This window comes from Tyto alba, unplaced genomic scaffold (assembly GCF_018691265.1).
Source record: "Tyto alba isolate M040663 unplaced genomic scaffold, T.alba_DEE_v4.0 Super-Scaffold_48, whole genome shotgun sequence".
NCBI lineage: Eukaryota > Metazoa > Chordata > Aves > Strigiformes > Tytonidae > Tyto > Tyto alba.
The window spans coordinates 4,928,726-4,951,729 of record NW_024881324.1 but is presented as its reverse complement, the minus strand read 5'-3'; the positions used below and the strand labels follow the sequence as shown (position 1 = coordinate 4,951,729).

The 23,004-nt window shown below is 38.4% G+C and overlaps 1 protein-coding gene across 5 annotated transcripts in view; it reads left to right on the top strand.

The window, feature by feature from the left end:
- ICE1 (interactor of little elongation complex ELL subunit 1) overlaps window positions 1–21,559 on the top strand; it is a 37,906-nt gene extending 16,347 nt beyond the window's left edge. For 3 of the 5 annotated variants that reach the window (XM_042806714.1, XM_042806713.1, XM_042806712.1), the window contains 8 exons: window positions 5,378–5,727; window positions 6,229–10,998; window positions 12,739–12,907; window positions 15,972–16,132; window positions 17,654–17,844; window positions 19,252–19,358; window positions 20,098–20,196; window positions 20,652–21,559. In XM_042806714.1, the coding sequence (XP_042662648.1) occupies window positions 5,378–5,727; window positions 6,229–10,998; window positions 12,739–12,907; window positions 15,972–16,132; window positions 17,654–17,844; window positions 19,252–19,358; window positions 20,098–20,196; window positions 20,652–20,833 (6,029 nt within the window). In that variant the 3' untranslated portion in view covers window positions 20,834–21,559. Of the gene's footprint in view, window positions 1–5,377; window positions 5,728–6,228; window positions 10,999–12,738; window positions 12,908–15,971; window positions 16,133–17,653; window positions 17,845–19,251; window positions 19,359–20,097; window positions 20,197–20,651 lie in introns of those variants that run through there. The other 2 variants (XM_042806716.1, XM_042806715.1) reach the window with 2 other exon arrangements.
- Window positions 21,560–23,004: the final 1,445 nt, after the last annotated feature.

Sequence of the window (23,004 nt, the reverse complement as noted above, 5' to 3'; positions counted from 1 at the left end):
AATCAAATTCTTTTGCTGTTAACTGCTTTGACTATTTTTAAATGGTCAAAACCCACCTCTCATGTTTGTACCTTCATTATTATATGGTTATAAACTCTGCAGTATATAATGTGCATTACAAGATGCAAGTGCTCTTTTTAGTCTGAAACAAACACATAGTAACATAGTTGGATTGTAAAACTAAAGATGTTAGCACCATTTTCTTCATTCATACCTACCTGAATAATAATAGATAATGGTGCATTCATTTTCATATTCGTGATATAGAGAAACAAAATATTTAATTTGGTGATAGCTTTGATTTTGTAATGTGATATTTAGTATAATAATAAAAAACAATCTCAATAGTTATCCACATGCATATTCACAGCAAACTTGAACTGCTGTAACTTCATATAACTGGTGTCATTTTCCCTCTGCCCTTAAGCGTAATAGGTGCCTTGAAACTGCATTAATACTTCTGTAGTTGTCTTTCCAGAGTGTGCTTATTAATCTTCAATTTTTCTTTTATTTCCTCTACTATGTTGGTTTTCTGTAACTGAGACTGTAGAGATACTGTCTGGGATAAGTACCCTGCCTTATTGAGAGCTTTGAAGGTGAACTGTAGTCCTGTCTGCCCACCCTGTTAAGTCTGAAAATTTGCTACCAGTGTAGATCCCAATTAATCTTGTTTCAGATTGTGTTCCACTGGAATCCACTTAAGAGGTGCCAAAATATTGGGACCAGCTCATAAGTCAGTTTATTGACCTCACTCCTACCAGTTTAATGCAGCAAATCTGTGGCTTCAGCTCCAACACTGAGCTGGACAGTTCTGCCCTGGGACTCCGAATTCGATTTCTTGACCAAGGGTCAATCAAATGGCAAGAGCAAGAAACTGAAGAGTTTGACATATGGGTGATTTCAGGGGTATTGGGTTCTAGTGTCATCCCCTTCCCATCCACCACAAAGGAAGCTTTAGGTTCCAGGAGTCCTGTCCCATCTTTCCTATTCACATCTTCTCAAGAAAACAGCATTACCTCCACAAGAGGAAGCAACTGTCCCTAACAGTCCCTTCTAGTCCCTCTTTTGCCTTTGTTGGAGTGGCTAGGTATCGTAGAAATATATCTTCCTTTCTGTTGCTTTGGGTTTGTTTTTCTCCCTCTTAAGCTAGGACAGCCATCTTGTTCTACATCTCATGAAAGTGGCCGTTACCTTGGATTTATATTAGCAAAATGCTTATGATTACAGATGCAATCTTCTAGCAAAAAAAAAGGATCTTAATGAGTTTGCCCTAATTTGTTGTCCCATATTACAATGCTTTCATCTTAGAGAGCAAATCAACTTGATGGTAGTATTGCTGGAGCATCTTTTCCAGAGAATGTCAGCTCATCATCCGCCTGGATGTACTCTTTCAGGAACATGCCTCTTTGGCTGATTCCTTAGTACACTGTAAAATAGAGTGTGCTGTAAAATATCCAAGACAGCATTACAGTCAGTGACTTCTGTGTTCCACCAAGGTTGATACCATCCTGAATGGCTTTCTTGAAGAAAATGTTCATGTATGAAAACTGGAAGACCCATCAGGCTTTGCATTCATGCTTTTTCCAAGAAATGTGCCACTGTGAAAGCCTCATAGAACAATGAGGTTTTGCCAAACTTAATTTAAAATCATTTTTGCTTGGTCTTGGTAATATTGCTACAAACCTGCCAGTAATAAAGTTGACTGGACCTGCAGTTGACTATCAGACCAATAACCTTACACCATAATCTAAGGTTAATAAGACATTGTTGGTTTTTTAGATTTTGGAAAACTGTTTCCAATGTAATTTGAGCATAAATTCACCAACATTGTGAATGGGCATGTGAAGAAGCATTTGAAGAATTTTGCAGCCCAGTGCTGAAGGTTTTGGTAATTTGGATTTTCCAACATGCACTGTTTGTATGCAGGCTTATGGGGAGAGGAGATGAGTGAAGATGGGAAGACCACGTCTGGGAGAAGCTGAGCCTCTTCAAGTAGTATGTGTAACAGGGTTCTGAGCTAAATCTGGCCTGCTACTTAGCTATACCCATCTTACCTGATCTTCCTTTTCATTTGAGGATCCAGGATAGTGGAGAAGCTGCATGTAGGTGTTAAGAGCACAGATGGAAAGGAGCGCTGGAGGTACCTTAGTGTCTGCTGTAATACCAGATAAAAGGGAGTTACAAGGCAGTGGCATTACATGTAAAATACAAATATAATACTGAATCCCTAAGGACCTGAGTATGTTTTATGGTCATGAGATTAAAGTCCATAGGGTGTGAGTGATTTAAGAAGCAGGCATCTTCTCTGTTTTTAAGACCATTCGAAAATCTCACAACATAACATCTTTTTATATAGTGTAGCATTGCACATTTTGTTTCAGGAATGCACTGTTCACCCTAGTTATTTGTTTCATATGGGATGAGTAGATTTGCTGTCTTGAAAAACAGAATGCTGTCTGTAGCTCTAAAAGAGTAGCTACTGTATGAAACATCCTGAAATTCACATAATTGGAAACAGGTTGAAAAAATCGGTGGTTGTCAGCACAGCATCAGAAACTTTCTGTGAAGGGATTTTTCCTTAGAGAAATGTTGCAGTTTGTCCTTGAGAAGTGTGCAGTTGCTACTGCCAGGCATTTGCAGTCACTGTCCTGATAGTGATGAGATTTTGCTGTAAACCAGAAGAGGTTCTATGGCTAGATTGAGTCGAGAAGATATTCAGCATCTTAATCTGGTTCTTCTTTTTGAGAGAAAAAAACAAGACTTGCTTCAGAAAGTTGCTTTGTTTAGGGTAGGGAGAGAAGAGGACATTGTTTTGCAGTGGTGAATTGCCCTGCAATGTGAACAATCGAGCACAGATTTGAGTTGTAAAATTCAATTTGTTTAGTACCAAGGCAACTGATTGTTAGCATTGGATTGTTTATTTAATCTCTGCTTTCCTTTGTCCATTTTTCATCAGGGAAGTATTTCACAGTAGGGTGTGGTAGATTTTGATGGTGTTTTCAGATGAGTAATCTCGACCTTCTCTCAGAAGCGGGAGAAGGGAGCAATGTAAGCATTTGGAGCTATGTGAACCAGATGCCAGGTTGTAGATCTGAGGACAAAACTTAATCATTTTGGTAAGTGACATAATGAAAAGGAGTGTGATTCCCTGGATAAATTAATTTTTTTCTGTGCAATATGCTCTTTGAGAGGATCCTTCTGATGAGAAGGGCTCAATATCAGTAGGGCTTTTCCTGTACCTGAAGTTTAGGCCAAGGTGCCAAAGAGTTGGCTGTTTCCTATAGAGAAGTTTACCATATCCTGAACCTTTGAAAATTGCTGTGACAACTCTTCCTACAGGTGAAGGGATTACCATGAAAAAAGCACCTTATTCCTAAAGAAATTCAAAGAAAGTTGTCGGGGACTGGGCTGGAAACGGATGAGGAGAGAAGGATGGAGAATTTCTTAGTTATTCAGAAAATACATCTTTGATCCATTTTTCAGTGGACGGTGTGTACCAGTATTCTTGGGCTCCATATAGGTGCATGACTGATCTCGAGAGTACAGATAGGATATAAAGTTCCTGATAACTTAGTACTGTGGTGTCGTTCACTGTGCAAAGTAAACTTCTCAGTTGTCTAATTTAAGTTCTTCTAGGGGCAAAACACGAAACTCTGTGTTTCTGCCTGCTTCACTGTGGGGAAAGTTCCTGAGCTTAGAATTCGTTGGCACAAAGGAACGTGAAAGGAATCTAAAATATAATCTGTGATTGTATCTTAGAGAGAACCACCTTCTGAATTTTCCTTCTTTTATTTGTTCCTGCTTGTGAAGGATCTCCTTTTCCTTTGGATGGTCTAATGGGACTCAAATTGTAAAAGGAATCTGGGTTTTTCATGACAAGATGAAGAACATCCTGGAAGCTCTATGTGACTGTAGCTTGTAAATAGCTTTATTAGACAGTGTGTGATCTTAAAATTTGCAAGATTCTTCATTGACCGAAGGAGATATCAGAGCTTCCTTATCTTTGGGGAAAATAAGGTGGTAAGGGCCTTTAGGCTGAGCAGTTTCTCTGTCCTCCTACTGTCTGTTGCAGCGATTGACATTTTGATATGGAGCAGTTATGTGAAGTGACTGGGAGGGTGTTTGATCAGTTTTCCTACTAACTCCTTTAGTGGAGCCAATATATCAGAATGTGCTTAAAGGTTATTGGGTGTCATCTCCCAATTCACCTATCAAATTAAATGAGTATTTTCAAATCTGGTACCACCATTGATGCTGCTTCAGGAATATCTCTGGAAGTTCTAGTCGTGGATAAACACTGACAGCAATAATGAAGCACACTGTTCTTTTTTATTTTTCCAACAGAATGTAAGTTGTGCAAATTAAATTAACACATCCTCAGTTCAAAACCATTTCATGCACATGCTGTTCTTTATACTGTGGTATGGTACTTGGATGTACAGAGAATAGGCTTAATCTCTTGAATAGTGCTGATTCTGTGTACAGTAGTGTTTGTGAGCATTATAAACAAGATCACACATACAAATGTAGTATAAAAATTGCACATTCTACAGAGTAGGTTCAATTTCCATGTGGCACACCGGGGTTTCGAGTTTCTTGATTTCTACTGTTCTATTGGAGGTCATCTTTTCTTTTTATAAAAACACAGAATTTTCATTTCAGAAAATTGGGCCATCTTTTCACTGTTAAAAGAATCTAGCACAATTCTCATCAATATTTAAATTCTTTGTCTCTACTTAGACTTCTTTTTAAGGGTTCAGCTTTAACTAAGACACATCATTAAAGACAATATCTTGTAATATTAGACTCAGTATTGAAATTTAAAGAACAAACACTGTAAAAGCATATGAGTATTAAATCATAAAATTAGGAATATAGCCAAGAACTCCCTTACTGTGTATATGACAGGGTATAATTGTAACTGGCCTGCAAGTCATGCTTCTGGCTTAATGCTGCAGGTTGCTTTAGTCTGAGAACTGCAGCCTGAGTGGGGAATGTCACTGCATGCTTGTCCTGCTTTTCCTGAGCATCAGTTACCGGGCTGAAGCTGAAATAAATCACTGAGCTGTATGGACCTTAAGTCCTACCCAGTATGGCCCTTCCTGGTAAGAAAAATTAGGAAGAATAGTCTCAATGATCCAAGTCAGAATGTGGTTTGGGTGGGAGCTCTTTGCACACCTTTTTCATGAAAAAAATAATTGTTTATGAATTGCAACATCTGATCTCTATAACGAAAATATTTCTGAAAGTGCTGCCTATGGCTAGTCTATGGGAACGTCACTTGAAAAGACAGTAATGCATTCTTATTACTATGATGTATTGTCTCTGTAAAGAAAGAATGGAAGGGAAAGAAGTCTTAACAGTATTTTTGTCTTAGAAACTGTACAAGTCCACGAAAAGATGAGGAAGTGTGATGGCAAAACGCTACCTTGGTGTTCACTGGAAAGTGCTGGAAAGGGAAATTCTTTAACAGCCATGCAACTTCGAGCAAGCACTGAGCCTTTTGGAGGTGACTGCGTTGAGAACAGGACTACTGAAGAATGTCTGCATGGTGGTGAGGATAAAACTGTAGATGAGATAATGCAAACTGATGGGGCACACAGCAGTTCAGACTTCTTTGATCAGGAGCAAAAAGGCCTAGGTGGAAATGTGATGGATATATTGAATTGGGCCAGGCCTCTCCCTGCTCTGCTTTCTCCAGTACAGCTTTCACCACTAACTACACAGGTGAGTTTCAGGATGTGTGTGACTTGACCCTAACTTGGTCATATCATTACCACAAAAATAATGCTTTTTAACCTTCTGGCAGGTTCTGCCTGTGTAAGGGGTAAAAAAATAATTTTCAGAAGTGTATTTAAGGTCAGCCGTGTCTCAACTGCTGTCATAATTTCTTTCCCCAGTGTTGCAGACTACAGTCCCAACTCCCATTGCATATAAGCATGGCTTTCACAGCAAAATTCCACAGCTTGAAAGTCAAGGGGAACCTACTCAAATGTTGTTTTCCAGTAATCTTAGAATGCAAGTAGGTAGGTAAAGAAGTCTCTGACTTTTCACAGAGGTGCTTTCCATTTGCTGTGAAGAACAATGATGGAAAAGGATGTAATTCTGTTGATTAGCCTTGATCTCAAAACCACTGCATGTCAGGGCCACCAGTGTATTTGTTTAGAGAAACAGATCTTAAAACTGATACCAGGCTTTGGAATGTTAACTTTGTATTTTTCATTAAAGGATACATTGTTTGGAGAAGTCACGGGTTCCAGCGATGAAGAAGTTGATTGCAGTGCTTCTGCAGCGGAGGATATTTTACAAGAAGATCAAGTTCCATCTCAGAGTTTTAATGTATTCAGCCTCAAGGAGGAGTGTAACAGACAGAACAAAACATGTGAGCACGGTCTTGATGCAGAAAACTCATGTGACCTGAGTTGGAATGAAAAGAGTGTTCATATCAGTCCAAAGATGTCAAGCGAGGAGGAGAGAAATGCTGAAACAAAGCAAGATGAAGCTGCTACTTTAGTTACAAACATGGAAACTAACAAAGATTGTTTGGAGGAGAGTTGTGAGAATATGGAAACTGAGAAGAGAGAACTAACTGAAGCAGCAGCACGTGAATTGGAAGCCATCGCAGAACAGAAAGGAGATAGTGAGGAAATGCACAGTGAAGAGGGAGGTTCTTCAGCTGATCTTGTGTTACACAGTTTCAAGCCTCAGAATCAGATGGAAGAATGTAGTGAGGTAGAGCAAAAAGGGGAGAATGTAATCTTAATTGGAGCTGTTGTTTATGAGGGTATACATGAAAAGCCTGGTGAATTAATGAATGCAGAAAGAGATGGATTATCAGGAGAGAGAGAAACTCCCAGGGCAGTATCGGCTCTCCAAAATTGTACTCATTTGCCACCTGAGCAATGCATTGGGCTTCAAAGTGAAGATTCTGAGGAGAAATCTGATGTGTTGGTACAGAATGAAGTGGTTGAAAATGAATCAAAAAATGTAATCAAAGTAACTAATATGGAAAGTGATGTAGGGGAAAACATAAAACAAGTGATAATTGGAGAGGAAATAACAGCTGCAATACAGATGAAAGGACTCTGTGCAGAGGCAAATAATGAGAGAAAGCTCTCTGATGATGTATTGTCTGATCTCAGTAGTTCAGAATCCTTCTGTGAAGTGGAGTGTCCTAAAAACCTAGTGATACAGCATGATGGGGAGGGAATAATTATGGAGACTGAGGCAAACACTGGAGCTATTGAGATCTCTGCACACTCTCAGTGCTCTGAAATAAAACATGATAGTGAAGAGGTACTGAAGAAACAATGTGTGCAAACAATAAAAGATGAAGCAGGCAGAGAATGTGAAACAGAGAGTGTTAAAGCCTCTAGACATTACTTACCTGTATCTGCTACTGAAGGAATCAGAAATTCATTGTCTGTGGATGACATAGACAAAAATGCAGCTATGGAGAGGACTGCTTTGTCAGCTTTTCCAAAAGATGATGAGCAGCACAAAATCGAAGACGTGAATGTAACCGGAATGGAGACTATTGAACTAGCCATGAATTTTAACAGAGAAAATGTTCTAGATATAGCTAAATCATCAGAGCTACTTCATAGTGCAGAAAATGAAAAATCAGTAGATACAAAAGAGGGGGAATATTTAAAAGGCAAACCACACCAGGAAGAAAACTGTAGTAATTTATCGCAAGGGAAGTCAGATTTGGAAAGTGTGCTTGCACTGCCAAAGACAGCATACGGTATTGATGCAGCAAATAGCGTAGCTAATCCTATAGAATCCTCTGTGTTAGATTTTACAGAAGTTAAAGATGAACTAAAACAACCTGAATACCAGTGTAGTACATTAGCATGTGAGTTGTCCAAACCTCAAAATTGTAGAGTGTTTGAATCTCAAGAGGCTGAATTCAAAGTTAATCCAGAAGATTTCAGAGAGGAAAACAGTGAGCTATTAGAAAGAGTGGATACCTTTGAATCTGTCTTAGTAGAAAGTAATCTTACTTCTCAGGCACAGTTTGCAAAACCTCTGAATCAGTTCTTGGTCACTGAAAATTTTAAATGTGATGAAATAAAAGGAGACTTAAATAAACAAAGCAAGGAATTGGTGACTGAGACTTGTCCCAGTTCATTTAACTGGGAAGAGAATGTTGTGAAGAAAAATAATATTTCAGACATCATCTGCCAGCCTACTTCAGAAATGGATTTTAATAGTGGCTTAGCTTTTTCTTCTCAAGGGGATTTGGAGATGGACTGTATAAATACTGAAGAAACAGATTCTGTTGTGCAAGCAGGAATTGGCTTGGAATCCACAGTCCCTCCAGATCTAAATTGCAGTCTTCAGAAAGTTGTTAGTTTTGTTGAAACCAATTTCACAGAAAAGGCTGCTTTTCCCCTCACATGGGAAAATAAAGGAGATACAAATTCTGTTGTGGGTACTGCATTTAACTGTTCTTCAGAAAGCGTGGAAGAAGGTGCTGAGATCCTGTCTGCTGAAAAAGACAACGCGTGCAAAGAACTGGACTGCCCTGAGGAGGAATACATGCACAAAAATGAAGTGAAAATTCCAGATGAGAAGGAGCAGCCAGTAGATAAAGAACCTCAGGCGTCTGATAAATCACAGATCCTGGATGCAGACTCTTGTAAGAATACCTTTCTTCTCCAAACGTTTGATTGTCAAGAATCAGGATGCAGGACTCCTATGTGGGAAGTTAGAACAGATCCTTCTAGAACTGGTTCACTAACAGCTGGGGGAGAAAGCAAAGATTTGAATAGTCTTGAGGCATCTGGGAAAAATGCCATAAAAAAGACTGAAAGCTACATTGGTGTGCCAGAGCAGAGCAATGAATCTGAAGAGAAAGACTGTTCTGTACAAAAAGTTAGGTTTATGAAATGCTCTGAATGTGTTCCCTTATTCAGAAAGGAACTGAGAGCTTCCAGGAGAATTGCAGTGGGTGCTCTGGAAGCTGGTACAGTTGATGATGCTGATTACCAAGTATGTGAATTTCATTCAGCAGTGCACCCAGGAAATACTTTGACAGTTAGTCATCTAAAAGCAAACACTGTGGTGGATATGGGTACACACTATGAAACAAACAGCTCTCCAGATATTACCAATGAGTTGTCAAGTGTGGTTGGGGAGGGTGATCCTAAAGACTTAGCCTCTTGGGAAAGAGAGTGTGTATTAGGAACCCCTGAGAATACTGAGGGTGCTAATGAGTGCCTGGTAGATTCTAACAGAGCTGCATACATCAGTGACAGTGAGGAAAGCCTGTTAAAAACTGAGACATCAAAAGCAAGCCCTGTGATGCCAAGTGCTTCAAAAAGTAAATTACCACCGTGCCAGATGTTAACCAGACTCTCAGAAACTTGCAGACTGGATGTAAAAAACAGTGAATTAAATACAAGCAAGAATACAAGCAATGGCAATTTCATAGAAGAAAATGATTCTGAAAAACTTCAGTCAGATGTGGAGCAAAGTCATCTACTTGGTGTTAATATGGGGGTCTCAGTATTTGAAGAATATAATCATAATCAAACTTGCAACATAGGAGAAAACAACACCGATGTTATCTTAGATGGTAGCAGTAGAACAAACAATTTTGTCAAGTGTCTTCCAAATCCAGCCCTATCTGATGTAGAGCTCAATTGTCAGACAGTTAGGCAGCCTTCTGAGCCACAAAAAACACTATTTGAGAAGCCTTGTGTGTCAGAGTCTTGTGTGGATGTTGCTCTGAAAAAGAGCAATAAATTGAAGACCAGAGAGAAAGAACCATCTGAATTCTTGGCTGTTTCAACCGAGACAGCCGCCCAAGTAATACGTGCCAAGCTATCAAAGAGGCTGCTTCAAGGTAAAAGAAAAAAAAGGACTCTCAAAGATAAACTAACTGAGCCAGTTCTTGCAAATGCTGATACTTCTGTGCCAAAAAATCACTCATCCGAGACTATAAATAAAATTAGGCAAGAGATGGGTCCTCCTCTGCCCCCTTTGCTACTGCCTTTGGTTGCTACTCCTCCAAAAGCTTCATGTGCCCTGTCACCAGTCATGTCTTCCACTGGCGGATCCTCTTTGCTTTCTCCTCTTGATGACCTGATATCTCCACTGCATGAAACTCCTGTTCCTCCTCTCATGTCTCCATTAACAGATACTCCAACGGTAAAATCTGCTCTTTTATTTTCTCCTCCCTCGCCATCAGAAATGGCAGTAGGTAGAAGGATTCGCTCCTCACCTTTGAAATTTTGTACCTCCATTCCAAAGCACGCGCTTCCCGTCCCAGGAAGATTTCCTCTGTTTGCAGCTGATAGTGCTGCTCCGGGTGCTCCTCAGGAGAACTCTGTGAAAATACTGGACACTATGTATCCCGAGCTGTCTGCAAGGGCAAGGACACTAAACATTCTGAAAGGCAACATTCAGCTCAACCGATGTGCTTTTTCAGAGGGCCAAAGTTTGCCAGGACCTGTGTCTCAGATACGTGGGTTCAAAGCCATTGCATCTACATCAACTGCTTTTGTTAAAACTGGGAGCAATTTGAAATCCGATAGCAGTAAAGATCAAGACAAAGATGTGCAAAATCAACACTTGTTTTCAAGCTCATCAAGTCGTCTTGAAAAACGGACGCTATTGCCAATATCTGTGCCAAGAAGTGCAAAGAGGCTGAGGTTGGACAGTGAACCACCAAAGCTGGAGCCCGATAATATCACTGCTGTTGGAAATACTAAAGATAAATTCTCTGAAATGCAGGAGGCTTTCCATGACAAAAGCTGTGAAATCAGTGATTCAGCACACAGTTCCAGTTTAGAAGCATCACTCCCAGTAAAGAAGGCTATTGATCCTGACTGCCAGAAAGTTTCTTTGGTGTTGAAGAAAATTGCTGAATCCTGTTTTGACTTGTTACCAGTTATTAAAGGTCACGTGTATGTCGGCAATATCTCAAAGGTTCCAGTAATGAGAGATGAAGAGAAAGAAGTTGTCTATGAATTTGGTATAAAAAACAAGGTAAGTAGCATCATTTTTAACATTGTGTTTTGATAATGGCTTCTATGCAGATGAAGAGTGTGAATATGTAGTGTTTGAATTCTTAATTGTTCAGGCAATCTGCAGTGCCAGAGCGTAGTCTTGAAAGGTTATCAGACATCTACATTTGTATAACTTAAGAAAGTACAGAACCTCAAGAAATTACTGTTCAGTGGTATTCATGATGCAAAACTGCATTTGCAAATACGTTTGCTTTCCTGATGTATGCATAAACCACTTTATTTTTGCAGCATTTTTTGTAGTGGATAACATTAACAATTGTGAAAAGAGTTCCTCTAAAAGTGTGAGGTTCAATTACCTTTATTTATTTTTTCAATTAAATCAGGTAAACTGCATTGTATATGCAATAGTGACATAATCTTTAGTTCAATGCTTACCTTTATTATTCTACATCAAGTTGTTCGAGTGAATTTTATTGGAAAAATCTTTCATTAGTTTGTTTCTCAGAATGTAGCATCAGTGTTGAAAAAAATCACGTTAATTGCCATCTTTCTCATAGATAATTTGTAGTCTGCAGCAAAGCAATTCACCAACTGGTGCATGGCAACATTTTGTCCTGTTTCAGTTCTTGAAAGTAATTAAGTTCTCCCTAGAAGTTGCCTCCGGGTTCTCGGGTCATCTTTGTTAGCAGTTGCCCGATCTGGTAACTTCACAGGAGCAAGGCTTTATGTTTCCAGGTACAGGCAGTAGTAAGGCCGAGTACTTTACTCCTAATAGGCACACATACACACAGTATGCACCTAATCTTGATCCCTTCCCTGGCTGAGCAGGGTGAAAGCCTGGTAGTGGAAAATACATACATATATATATAGACAGTATGGATCTTTCCAGCAGTTAACATAGGGCACTCCAGTGACAGTAGGCGATTCCTGTTCTCCCCACTCGTCTCCTGACCTGACAGACTTACAGACATAGAAGTGCACACACATCCCCCTAGTAGCTGGTACAGACCTATGGCCTCACCTGCACCTGGCCCTCACCCCCCCGGTCTTGCAGGTAGCTCGCTTGGACCTTCTGGTTTCTCACGAAGCCAACACTGACTCTCAGGTGTCTGCAGGTACTCAGTCTAAACCTGCAGCCTCCCCAGCACCTGGCTCCTAAGCTCCTTCTACTCCTCACCCCTAGCCCTCCTCCTAAACATCCTATGGACTTATCTTGCACAATCCCAGTATTGTCCTGCCTTGCATCTCACATCGAGTCCCACGTCCCCGTAGACAGTAACACCCCCTCCCCACTCCCTGCAGTGTGTAGGGTGGTCTGGGGAGACACTGCTGCTGCTGACTGATCTAGTAAGTCTCACACCTGCCCCGTGGGCTGTTTGGTCTCCTCTGACAGCTCTGGGAGGAGCCATGAGTGCTCCATCAGCTCTGTTTAAGGTCATTGGGGTTCCTCTGCCTGTCATGATTCCTCTCCGTTTTTTGTTTAAGGAAGGTAGTTTTGAATCACATAACTAAACAATTTATTTTTAAAGAACGGTAGTCCTATTCTGCATCTGTTTAAGACATGTTTATTCTGGGAAGTTGCTCCTCACTCTTTTTTCTTTTGCTGGTTGCCTCTGGTATACTTCTCTGCATTTTTACATGTATGCAAACAGTAATCTTGCAAATAAAGTTGTAGTTCTTTTTACATGTCGTACTACTATAATGTTACCAAATACTCTCAAGTAAATAAGAGTCTAATGATATTTTTTGTACCTTATAGCATTTAGCAGAGTCCTTGCTGCATGTTATTCTCCATAAACTCAAGGCTCAGAAGAATGCTACAAATTACAATTTCAATCAGGCTCTATGTCGAGTCTATACAGGAATTTGCCGACAGTTGGGAGATTTGGAAAGAGCCCGCCTGTTCTGCTATAGCCTACTGAAAGAAGGTGTAGTATGGCTTAGTGGTCTGGTATTTTAAATGTGCTGTGTGCCTTTGCTGTTGTGTTCCAGAATTATTATGTTTGTAAAAACAAACAAAAATCCTGTGAAAGGGACATTTTCCTTAGAACTTTTTTCTATAGTGCAGAAGTATAGACTGTTCTAGAAGAAATTTCCCTTCTCACTTCTTCCACATCTGTGGCTCACTTTGGTGATAGCCTGGGCTCTTAGTAGTCTACTCATTTCTCCAAAGAAATACTTTATTCAGGTTCCTCTGTGTGCTTTCGTTTTTACCCCACCATCTCCAAGATGATAATGTGATTCCAGGGAATTTTGTACCTCTTTATTGTTAGTATTTTCTTATTTTAACTGAGTAAGCACTGATTCATAAAGCAAATGTGATTTAAACCCACGTATTTGCTTAAAATAGTGTCAGGAGTTGGACGATAGTTTGATCAAAACCAGTGCATTTGTACAACATATCTTCCTTCAAGTTTTATTACTTCCCATTACCCAAAGTCTCACTTGGTTGAGAGGTTTTTTCATTTTGATTCTCTCCCTCTCCCCTCCTTCCTTTTGATCCTGTTAACAAAGGTAATACATACATACTATCACTGTACTAAATTAAGAGTCTGTCTTAGTTCTGGAAGAACTTCACTTAGGTTGAAAATCCTAAGCCATCTGGGGGTCAAAAGGGTATCCTTGGTATCTGTGTTTCAAATTAAAATAAAACTTAAGAGCACTGAGGAGCAAAATGCTGATTGCTTCAGTTAGTAGTTATCTTCCATATAACATCCCTGTCTTTTTTATTTTTATCTTACTAAGGATTGTGATTTTATTTTGTTCTTAATTGTCTTCTTTGGGAATATTTTTTGGGGGGGAGGGGAGAGTTGCTCAGGTTCTTCTTGGAATTCCTGTTTTCTTAGCTTTTCTCTGCCCTTCATGCAGTCCATCTTAACTCTCCTTTCACTTTTTTCATGTTAATAGTTTTAATGCTGCACCATGTCAGAAACTATTGCTTGTCAGCTATCTTTTCTTAGTTTAAATTAATAATTGAGCCTTTTTTTTCTACAGTACCTTGGTACTTTGTCTTTTTATGGGCTCTTGGAAATATTGCACATTCCTGTTTTTTTCCTTTCTTTTTCTGGGTAAGATCCAAACTTCAGTAGCTATATGCAGATTTTTGCCAAATTATTTTCTATTCTATATTTTGAATTGCATAAATTCCTGTTGTGGTGGTTCTGTGGTTTTTTCGTTATCTTGTGTGTGGGAACAGCTGTAAACACATCTTGAGGGTTGTTTGGGGCTTTTTTTAATTTATTTTCATTTGATTACAATGCACTCATTTTAGAGTTTTCTCTTTCATGTAGTTTCACATGTTAATTCTCATCAGAATTATGGCAACACACGTGTGATCTGTGTGCTAGCTACACAGTTGCCAAACTGACTATAAACAGTCAGTACTACCTCATTAGACTTGCATCACCTATCCTCTTGACTTCTTGTCCGTCCTTTTTTGTTCTGTTCTCCTTTCAGGTACTCTGCCTTAAATGACTATAAATCAAATGTTACCTTTCTTTAGTTATTTTTCCTTTTACTCCTCCTCTGTTTCCCTCTTTTTTTCTTTTCTTTTTTTGATGCCCCTTGAACTCATCACTGAGTCAGTCTTTTAAATGTTCCAAATTCCCGGGCAGGCGATTCAAGTTGCAGCATGTAGATAATTCTAATTTAGCAACAATTCTTGATGAGGGGCTTCAGAGTAGAGAAGATCCATCCAAGACTCCAGGTGGAACTGTAAATTCTTTATGCTCAGTGAATCCATTAAAGCTTCTTGACTTGATGTATTTTCATATGCTCTGTAGTTCTTAAGGTATTTCTAAAAATATAAAAGTTATGCTGACGTGAAGAGGGAAGACACATTTAGCTTTTCAGTTTTCATTGTTTTTTGGTAGCTTTTTATAGTGACAATAGTGTTTCAGGCATATGTATTGCAGCATTGCATTTCATGCATGAATGTAGTATCTACATCTGGCTTATTCCAATGTACTTTTTTTTTGCTTGCAGTCTACACACTCATGTTTTATCTTAATATTTTGACTTGAAGATCTCTGCTTTCATGTTAGAAGGGTCCATTAGCTTCCCTTTGATGGCCTGGAACGCTGTCCTCTCTTACTTGTATAGTTCTGGATATATAGTTGCCAGATACTTGCTCTGAATTAATTTAATGATATAATCAGTTATATCGGTAGCACACTTTTTTGTGTTTATGGAAATACAAATTTTGACATGCATCATTTGTATATGCTCAGTTACAACTTGTATAATGTATAATTTCCCTGATGGAGTCTGGGAAAATTGCTGAGCAATATCAGATTTCATATTTGAATTGTATGAAAGTTCTTTGCAAAGTTGGTTTGGTTTGTTTTTCTTTTTTAATGTGGATTTCATAGGTGTATGGGTGCAAGGTGTTAGCAACTACTGTGGATTTGTACTGAAGACCTGATTTTCACATTATTACACATCTCAGGATTTTTCTTTTGGACCAGCTCTAGTTTATTCCAGTGGTCAGGGTGCTCATTTGTGACTGGGGTGTATTAGGTAGGCTTCTGGAGTGCATTTCCAGTTTAATTTCACCCTAAAAGAATCTAGTTCCAGTGCTCCAAGACCACTCTCCTTAGTGAACTAAAGTGCAGTGAGAAGGATGAAGGGAAACTAACCTCAGAATGCCAAAGGAAAGGTCCTTTTGCACTGTTGTTACACGGGGAAATGCAATGGAGCCCATTTTTTTTTTTTTTTCCTTAAAAAAAAATAGAGTGAAATTACAATGGAGGATGTAGCTTAAGGGGAGATGTTTTTTTTTTTTTCTTGGGTCTTTTTTTCTTATTTAATCTTGGGCTGAGATGTGTCCGAGATGACTCCCATTCCCTGAGCTGTAGCTGTTACGTGATTTCTCTGCCTCCTTTCCTAGTTACCTTGCTGAAGAGTGTACTAGCATGTAGTGCCTGAGTATATATTTTTTTTGTTTGTTTTCAAATGTTAAAAACTGACTTTGTTCTCTCTTTTTTTCCTTAGACTTTCCAGACTCGGAAAAATTGATTTTATTTATCACAAATGTATGGTCTGACATATTTGTCTTCCAAGGTGCAGTTAACAAAGCTATGCAATTAGTTGTCAGGCAGAGTGCAAGCAATGAGGTGCTGGCCTGTCTAAGTGCTTATCTCAGCTGGGACCAGGTAACTGCTTTCATTGTTAGTAGCTGCTTTTGTCTGCGGGTTACTTTGCTGGCTGAATCAAATCAAACAGCTTTGCTGGAGGGTGTGAAGATGCCCTGTGAAAGTAGTCTGTACAATTGCACAACTGCTTCAGGCTGTTTTCCTGTGCTTGTCTAGACTCTACCAGAATACATTTTCTTCTTTTCCCTATTCAACGTTATTTCCACTATTGAACATTAAAAGTAAACACTGTTTTTAAACTTTCACTGGAGTGTTCTTGGCCTACAGAATTCTGTTCTTTTATGAAGCTGCGACTTTGATGTTCTTGGAGGTGTTTGTTTTGTTTTCTTTTGTTTTGTTTTGTTGGGGTTTCTTAATATCTATTTGTCTTCTCTGTCTTTCATAGTTCTCTATGTTACAGGTAATCATTTATCACAGTTAATTTCAAGATGAGCCTGTCTCTTTTTACTCGTGATCATTCTGTGAGGTAGACATTTATCACAAAAAAATTATCAACCAATTAATTTCATAAGCGGTTGGCACGATCAGTAAAAAACTGCAGTGATGGCAGAAGAATGACCAATATTAAGGACTTTTGAGATTTGAGTTCAAGTCTTGGAGCCCTTGGGCGAGTCCTTTAATTTCTGTCAGTTTTCAGCAGGCACATATTACCATCCTGAAAGGGATGTTGCAAAGAGGAAAAATTGGGACACAGTTTCTATCAGTAGGAGCAGATTTATATCATGCAGATAGAAGGGCAGAGGTACTTTGCGTCTGGAGAAGGAGTTTGTTGTTGTGGTTTAAGAATGTAGAATGGGTATTTAGTTCTTGGTCAAAGCATGCCATTTTAGTGACTTGCACCGTTGCAGAACTTGCCAATTAGATGAGCTTTTGTACCAGGAAGATATGCTGAGCACTCACGATGTTTGATGTGATCAGCCTAGACTTTTTTTCTTAATACTTCACATAGTCAAAGGATGTTTGCTTTTAAATTTCCCTGTTTACCCTAGTTACTTAGTTAGCAGAATTGTTTCACATAACGTGTTTTCAGTTATTACTACCTTAACTATTGAAAATACTTTCTTGGAAGTTAGCCCCTAACGAACAATAAACAGTAACAAATTTCAGCATGATAAAATAATTAAAAAAAAAAAAAAAAAAAAAAAAAAGGAAAAAACCTTAAAAAGTGAGTGGGATTAGCCTAATCTTGCATTGGAAACACTTCTGACCTTCAAGCTTCATTGAGAGAAACAAAAATCACCAAATGGTAGGAGGAGAGAAGAGAGTGGTTGTAGGGTTTGTGGGTTTTGCTGTTGTTTGTGGTTTTTTTTTCCAAACTCTTGTTTTAGTATAAATATCAAGAAAAATACTGAGTACTTGGAGATTTTAGTTTATGTACTGGCTTTGTTTGTGTTAGGTCAAACCCAAAGTTGAATTTATGGTGTAAGATGCTGTGGACAGTCAGAATCAAATACATGTGAAGAGTTTGGTTCTGGGTTGGTAACTTTCATGCATTAAGATAATCACCTTCTAAAATTCCAGAGTTCCTCTTTAGATGCTGGTATGATGGTCTCAAACCTGCTCTCAGAAATGCAGTCATGTCCAAAAGTAAAATTTCAGCTGAGTGAGCAATATGGAGAAGATCTGAATGAAGATGCTTGGCAATACATATTTGCTGTTGACCTACTCTGCTCTCACCTGAAGTGGGATTGGACACATGACAATGTTATAAGGTATTGTGGCAAGAAGTTCTTTCAGATGTTCTCCTGTGTGGTTTTTTTGTGGTTTGTTTTGGTGTTGGGTTTTTTCCCACACTTAGCTCTTAATGTAATAAAAAACACTGCATACATAGATACTGGAAATGAGGGTGTTTTAACATGTTGAGACCTAGACTGCTGTGTTTGTGTGCCTTATTTTAAGATAGAATGAGTGATCAATGAGGAAATGTAGGATTTTATGGTACTGGGCCAAGAAATTAACCCTGTTTGAACCATTCTAATAAAGAATTGATTTTAAAAGAGCTATATATGGACAGTTGTGAAAGATTTTGAGGTGTATTGTTTGCCAACAAAGCAAAATGTTTGGTTGTCTTCCTCTGAACTTCATTGTTTAATTCTCCTCCACCCATCACTAGAAAATGAGGGCGGAACTTTTGACGTGTAAATGGCACTCCTTCAAGTGCTGAAAGTAAAATGTAACGATGCTCATTAGTGTACTATCCTGATTTCAGTCTGATTTTAATTCAAAAATCATTATAATACTTAGAGTCAATGTCTTAGATTTTCTTTGAATGCTGTAATCCAGTGCACGGACTGCTACCATACTTTGGTTTGAAAGACTTCATTTTGATACCTACACCGATCTGACAGCCCCTATTTTCTATGTAGAGGTCACATAACCCAGTAGAATCTACAAAAATATGGCCATTGTTTAACTGTGACATAACGTAATCACTAAGTATAAAGTAAATTCAAGTAACTTACAACCATCATTAAGTCTTTTATACAAGTTTCATGCTTTCGAGGAGTAAAGAAGTTATTTTTAGTAAAAGACTTAAAATCAATACAAATTTGCTTCAGTGAAAAGTATGTCATTTTAACTAAAGCCATACAGAGTTGATTGTCTGTGTGGAGTTGTGCTAGGTCTGTTAGCATCAACTTAAGGATGAAAAAAGTCTTAATCTCAGGTCCTTTCAGGTTTAAAAACAAGCATCGGATCCTACTTGTAGCGTGCAAACTGAATTTTCAGTCATATAAGAGGCTTGCATAACATAGCACGACATTTGAAAGTAATGTGATTTTATATACATCTATATCTATAAAGTCAGCAGAGTAAATTCTTGACTTTAGGTAGAGATGCACAATGTTGCAGGGGAATGAATGGAAGATGAACAGGAATACTATTCTGAACAGGAATGATTCCTCCAGAAAGTTAGCTTTGATAGTTTGAGTCTAAAACCTTCTTTACATTACTCAGATTTGTGGATGCTTGGAATAATATGAGTTTCCCTAGAAGGTGAATTAAGGATGCCAGTAGAGCTATGGAAATACACGGTAAACAGAAGAACCATCATTATTTTATAAATACTGTACCACCCCTTCATACAGTATCAGATTTTCAGATTAATTTGTCTTTCACAGCAAAGTGCTTTGGCCTTCTATGGATAAATGGGTAAAGAAGAGAAAGGGGTGTGAAACTGCTCAAGCCATTCCTGATAGTGTTATAGCACTGACACTCAGGCTAATTGGTAAGTAAGCTAAATTCTTGGTTGAACTTCTGCTTTGTGTCAGTATGTCCTTTGAAAGTGTCCGCCTGCCTGGAAACCGAACTGAAATATTTTTGCATTGTTTTGGACCTTGATTTTTTTTTTTTTTCCAATTTCTTCAAAAATGTTCATCTTAAAAGCCAAACATTTACAATCCTATGCAGATATTTTCTATTTGTCAGCCTGTAGAAAGCATGTACTTAAGTTTTGAGAGATGTTACTCTGATTCCTTGATAACAAATACCAACGTGTTTAATGTGTTTAAAATGAAATCATCTGTAGCTACATATGATTTATAGCAAAGTGTATAAAATAAGGTTTTATATGCAGCATAATACCCCTTTCTGCAATTTTAAGTTAGATTCATTTATTTGGGATCTAGATGGCTTTCCAGGTAAATAGATAAACTTTGGGTTTCAATTGATATTTTCAGTATGTAGGCTATATAGTATTTGTTAAACAGAATTTGCATTCTTTGAGAGTTTTACACTTACAAATTGGAAAGCTGAGGGAGGTTGGATCAATGTGATGAAAAATGCCTTGGGGTCCCTAGTCACAAAAGGAATAGGACAACTGTTGTTCCCAAGACAACATGGTAACAAGAATGACTCATTTTTGTAACTGAAATTTGCATTTTCTGTTGATACTTCAACAGACAATCAGTAAATTATGAAGTTGACTGTCTGAACGGCAGATACATAGTAACCTTTTTTTCTTTTAGGTCGATTGGGCCAAATAGGTTTGAAGGAAGGATATCTTGCTGCAGTGAAAAATGTTAGTTCTGTAATTGGACTGTTTGTACAGCATGCGAAAGAGGAAGGTAATGTTTATTTAGGGGAACTTTAGTGTAACATCTGCAGTGTGAAGTTTTGCCAGTCTAAACAGAACACAAACAAATTGAGACACACGTGCCCAAACAGCCTGCTTGTGCAGTTTTGTATTAGTGCATAACAGTACAAACAGGTTTCAGTTTGAATCCCTTTCTCTTCTGAAGTTAATGAAGCATGTGTATTGCCTTCTGTTTGAGACAGAACAATTCTGACATAGTTTCAGCCACCTTGGAATTACACTGCTTCATGTAACAGCGTATCAGCTGCCTCAGAGAATTTACAGGGTGATCTTAACTTGAGCAGTAACAGCTCCTTTGTCACCCGAGCAGCTCATGTTGAAGCTAACTTCAATTCTTAAACCAGTAGCTTATTTAGATTCTGATCACCTAAAAACATGACTGCATATCAAAGTTTCTATAAACTGATTTTTGTTAATTTTTTGCAGGTGTTCCCTGGGGTGTGCAGCTGGCAGCCATATATTCACTGTGTGACTTGGCTTTGAGCAATCCAGAAGGTATTGTGGAGGCCATCCATGCTTGGAAAGCAACAGTTTGTAACAGCGTCCCCCTTGCTGTCACAAGTGGCATAGCTGAAATCACTTCTCTGTGTAAAATGGAGCTAAACTAAAAATCTGCACAAGTGGGCTGGTCTGAAGGAAGAAGTGCCTTATTTTAGTAAGCAGTGGTTGGTTCCAGCTAAAAACAATATAAAGTCCTCTTTTATTACTGTTTTTAAGCAGAATGTCTGATCACACAAAGCAAGCTCAACTATTTTATTTGACTTTTCTGTTTGAGGGAAGAATATTAAAAAAAAAAAAAAAAAAAGACTTGCTTTTCCTAATAACTGATCACCGATCTGAAAAACAGTGTGTCTTTGACTCCTGAGATACTTCTGGTTTGATGTTAGTAGAAATCAGTAATGGTTTCCATTATTTTACTTCCATTCATTTGGAGCATGGGCTGTTTGACACAACAGAAGATTGAGCCTGGCTGAAAACCTAGCTCTGTTGTTTTATACTATATTTATAAAGTAACTGTTCAGGTAGCAGAACTTTGCCCAGATTCTGCTTTATTTTGCTTGAGTAGTGTCATAAGCTTAATTTAAAATACTTGTGTAAGACAGGTAGGAATCGATGTTTTGTGTAACAATCATGTATAGAGTAACAGAGATATTAAATCTCTGAACTTGTATATACGGTATATTCTGATAATGTGTCTCACATTTGATATTGTTCCACTTGGGGAATTTAGTGTATGTAAATAGAAAGCTGGTTCAAGAAAAGTTCACATTTCTAATGATAGCTTCACTACACTCTGTGTTTTTGTATCTTTCATAATAAAAGAAGCAAACGGCGTTATGTTCTTGATGGTCTTTTTAAATAACACAGAACGTATTGTTGTTTCCAGCTTGTATAAATACTAATTTGGGGGGCAGGAGGAAATTACCTATGAGGTCGTTTCACTGAATGAATTGCCCATATCACTGCAGTTCTAGTCACTGTAAAGAGGGTGTATTGTGTCTCTCCGGAATTTTCTGGTGTGCTTGGGGGCTGGGAAAGGAATTTTAAAAATCCATTGAAAACTTCTATTTTCACCCCCTGATTATAACCATACAAAGGGGTAAGCTTTGCAAATTAAGATGCTCATTGGAGAGACACCTAGTCTAGAGACCTAGACGCTGACAGAGCTTTGATGTGCTGTCAGTCTTTCCATTCTTTTGATCATAAAAAGGTCAAAGGGCTTTTAGTCTGCTGAAGCCAGCTGTGAACTTGGATAATGAAATCTTTTAACTCAGAGTGGATGAGACAACATACAGTTTACACCTAATTCTTCCTCCTATGCATTGTGTCCCTGCAGGCACATCTATGCTTCCAAGCTTGTCTTCAGTCAGTGCAGTATCTTTCAGTTGCAGCAAACACTTTACAACTTCTTCTGGTTCTTGTAAACTTTTTTGGCACCTGAGGACCAAGTTGTGTTTCTTGGTCCTCTCAGCAGTTTCTGAGTTACAGCATGAGCTGCAGGCTCACAGCTCTTACAGATCTTGTGTTTCCTGGAGGTTCTGCTCTGCAGCATGCTGAGTTGCTCACTAAAGGAAGAAAAGTCATCCCCCTTCCTGCAGTGCTGCTTGATTAGGGACTGCTGTCTTCAACAGACAGCATGCATGCTGCTTTTAGTATTGCCTGTTGTATGCCGGTAGCATCATTCTTTAAATTCAGTTTAGACACAAGCTTTAGTTTATTCTGCCTTGCCAGGTTGTTTTTACATCTACTTAATTTTGATTAAGATTAATGCCTTAAAACCTACTGGCTGGTTTTGGTGTGAATGGTACTTTCTAAGAACCTCCGTTATATCTTTTGCTTTCTATTCTGAACTCCCTGTTAAAGACACTTAAGAAGTAAAATCAATTCACTAATGTTTCTAAATATTCACTGGAAATGTAAAATTCTGGGTTGGAATAGCTGGTACTGAGTTCAAAATTTATAGCAAAATAATGTATTTTATAAATTGTGTATTTACAGAATTTATACAAAATATTGTATAAATATTTTGTTTCTGATCCAATTGCTTTACACTCTGTTGCTTGTCTGTAGAAGCAAGTTCTTAGTTCACGCATCCATTCTTCATTTCTGCCACCAGTGTCAGTCTGTCTTTGTGGTAGCTGGAGCTGGCGAGTTCCTTACACTCTGTGTGTGATGTAAGGGGGTAACACATATGCTGAACCTTCAGTTCTTCTCATTTCTTCACTGAATTGGAATACTTTGTGTCTGACTCTTTTTGATTATATTTTGATTTCAAAAG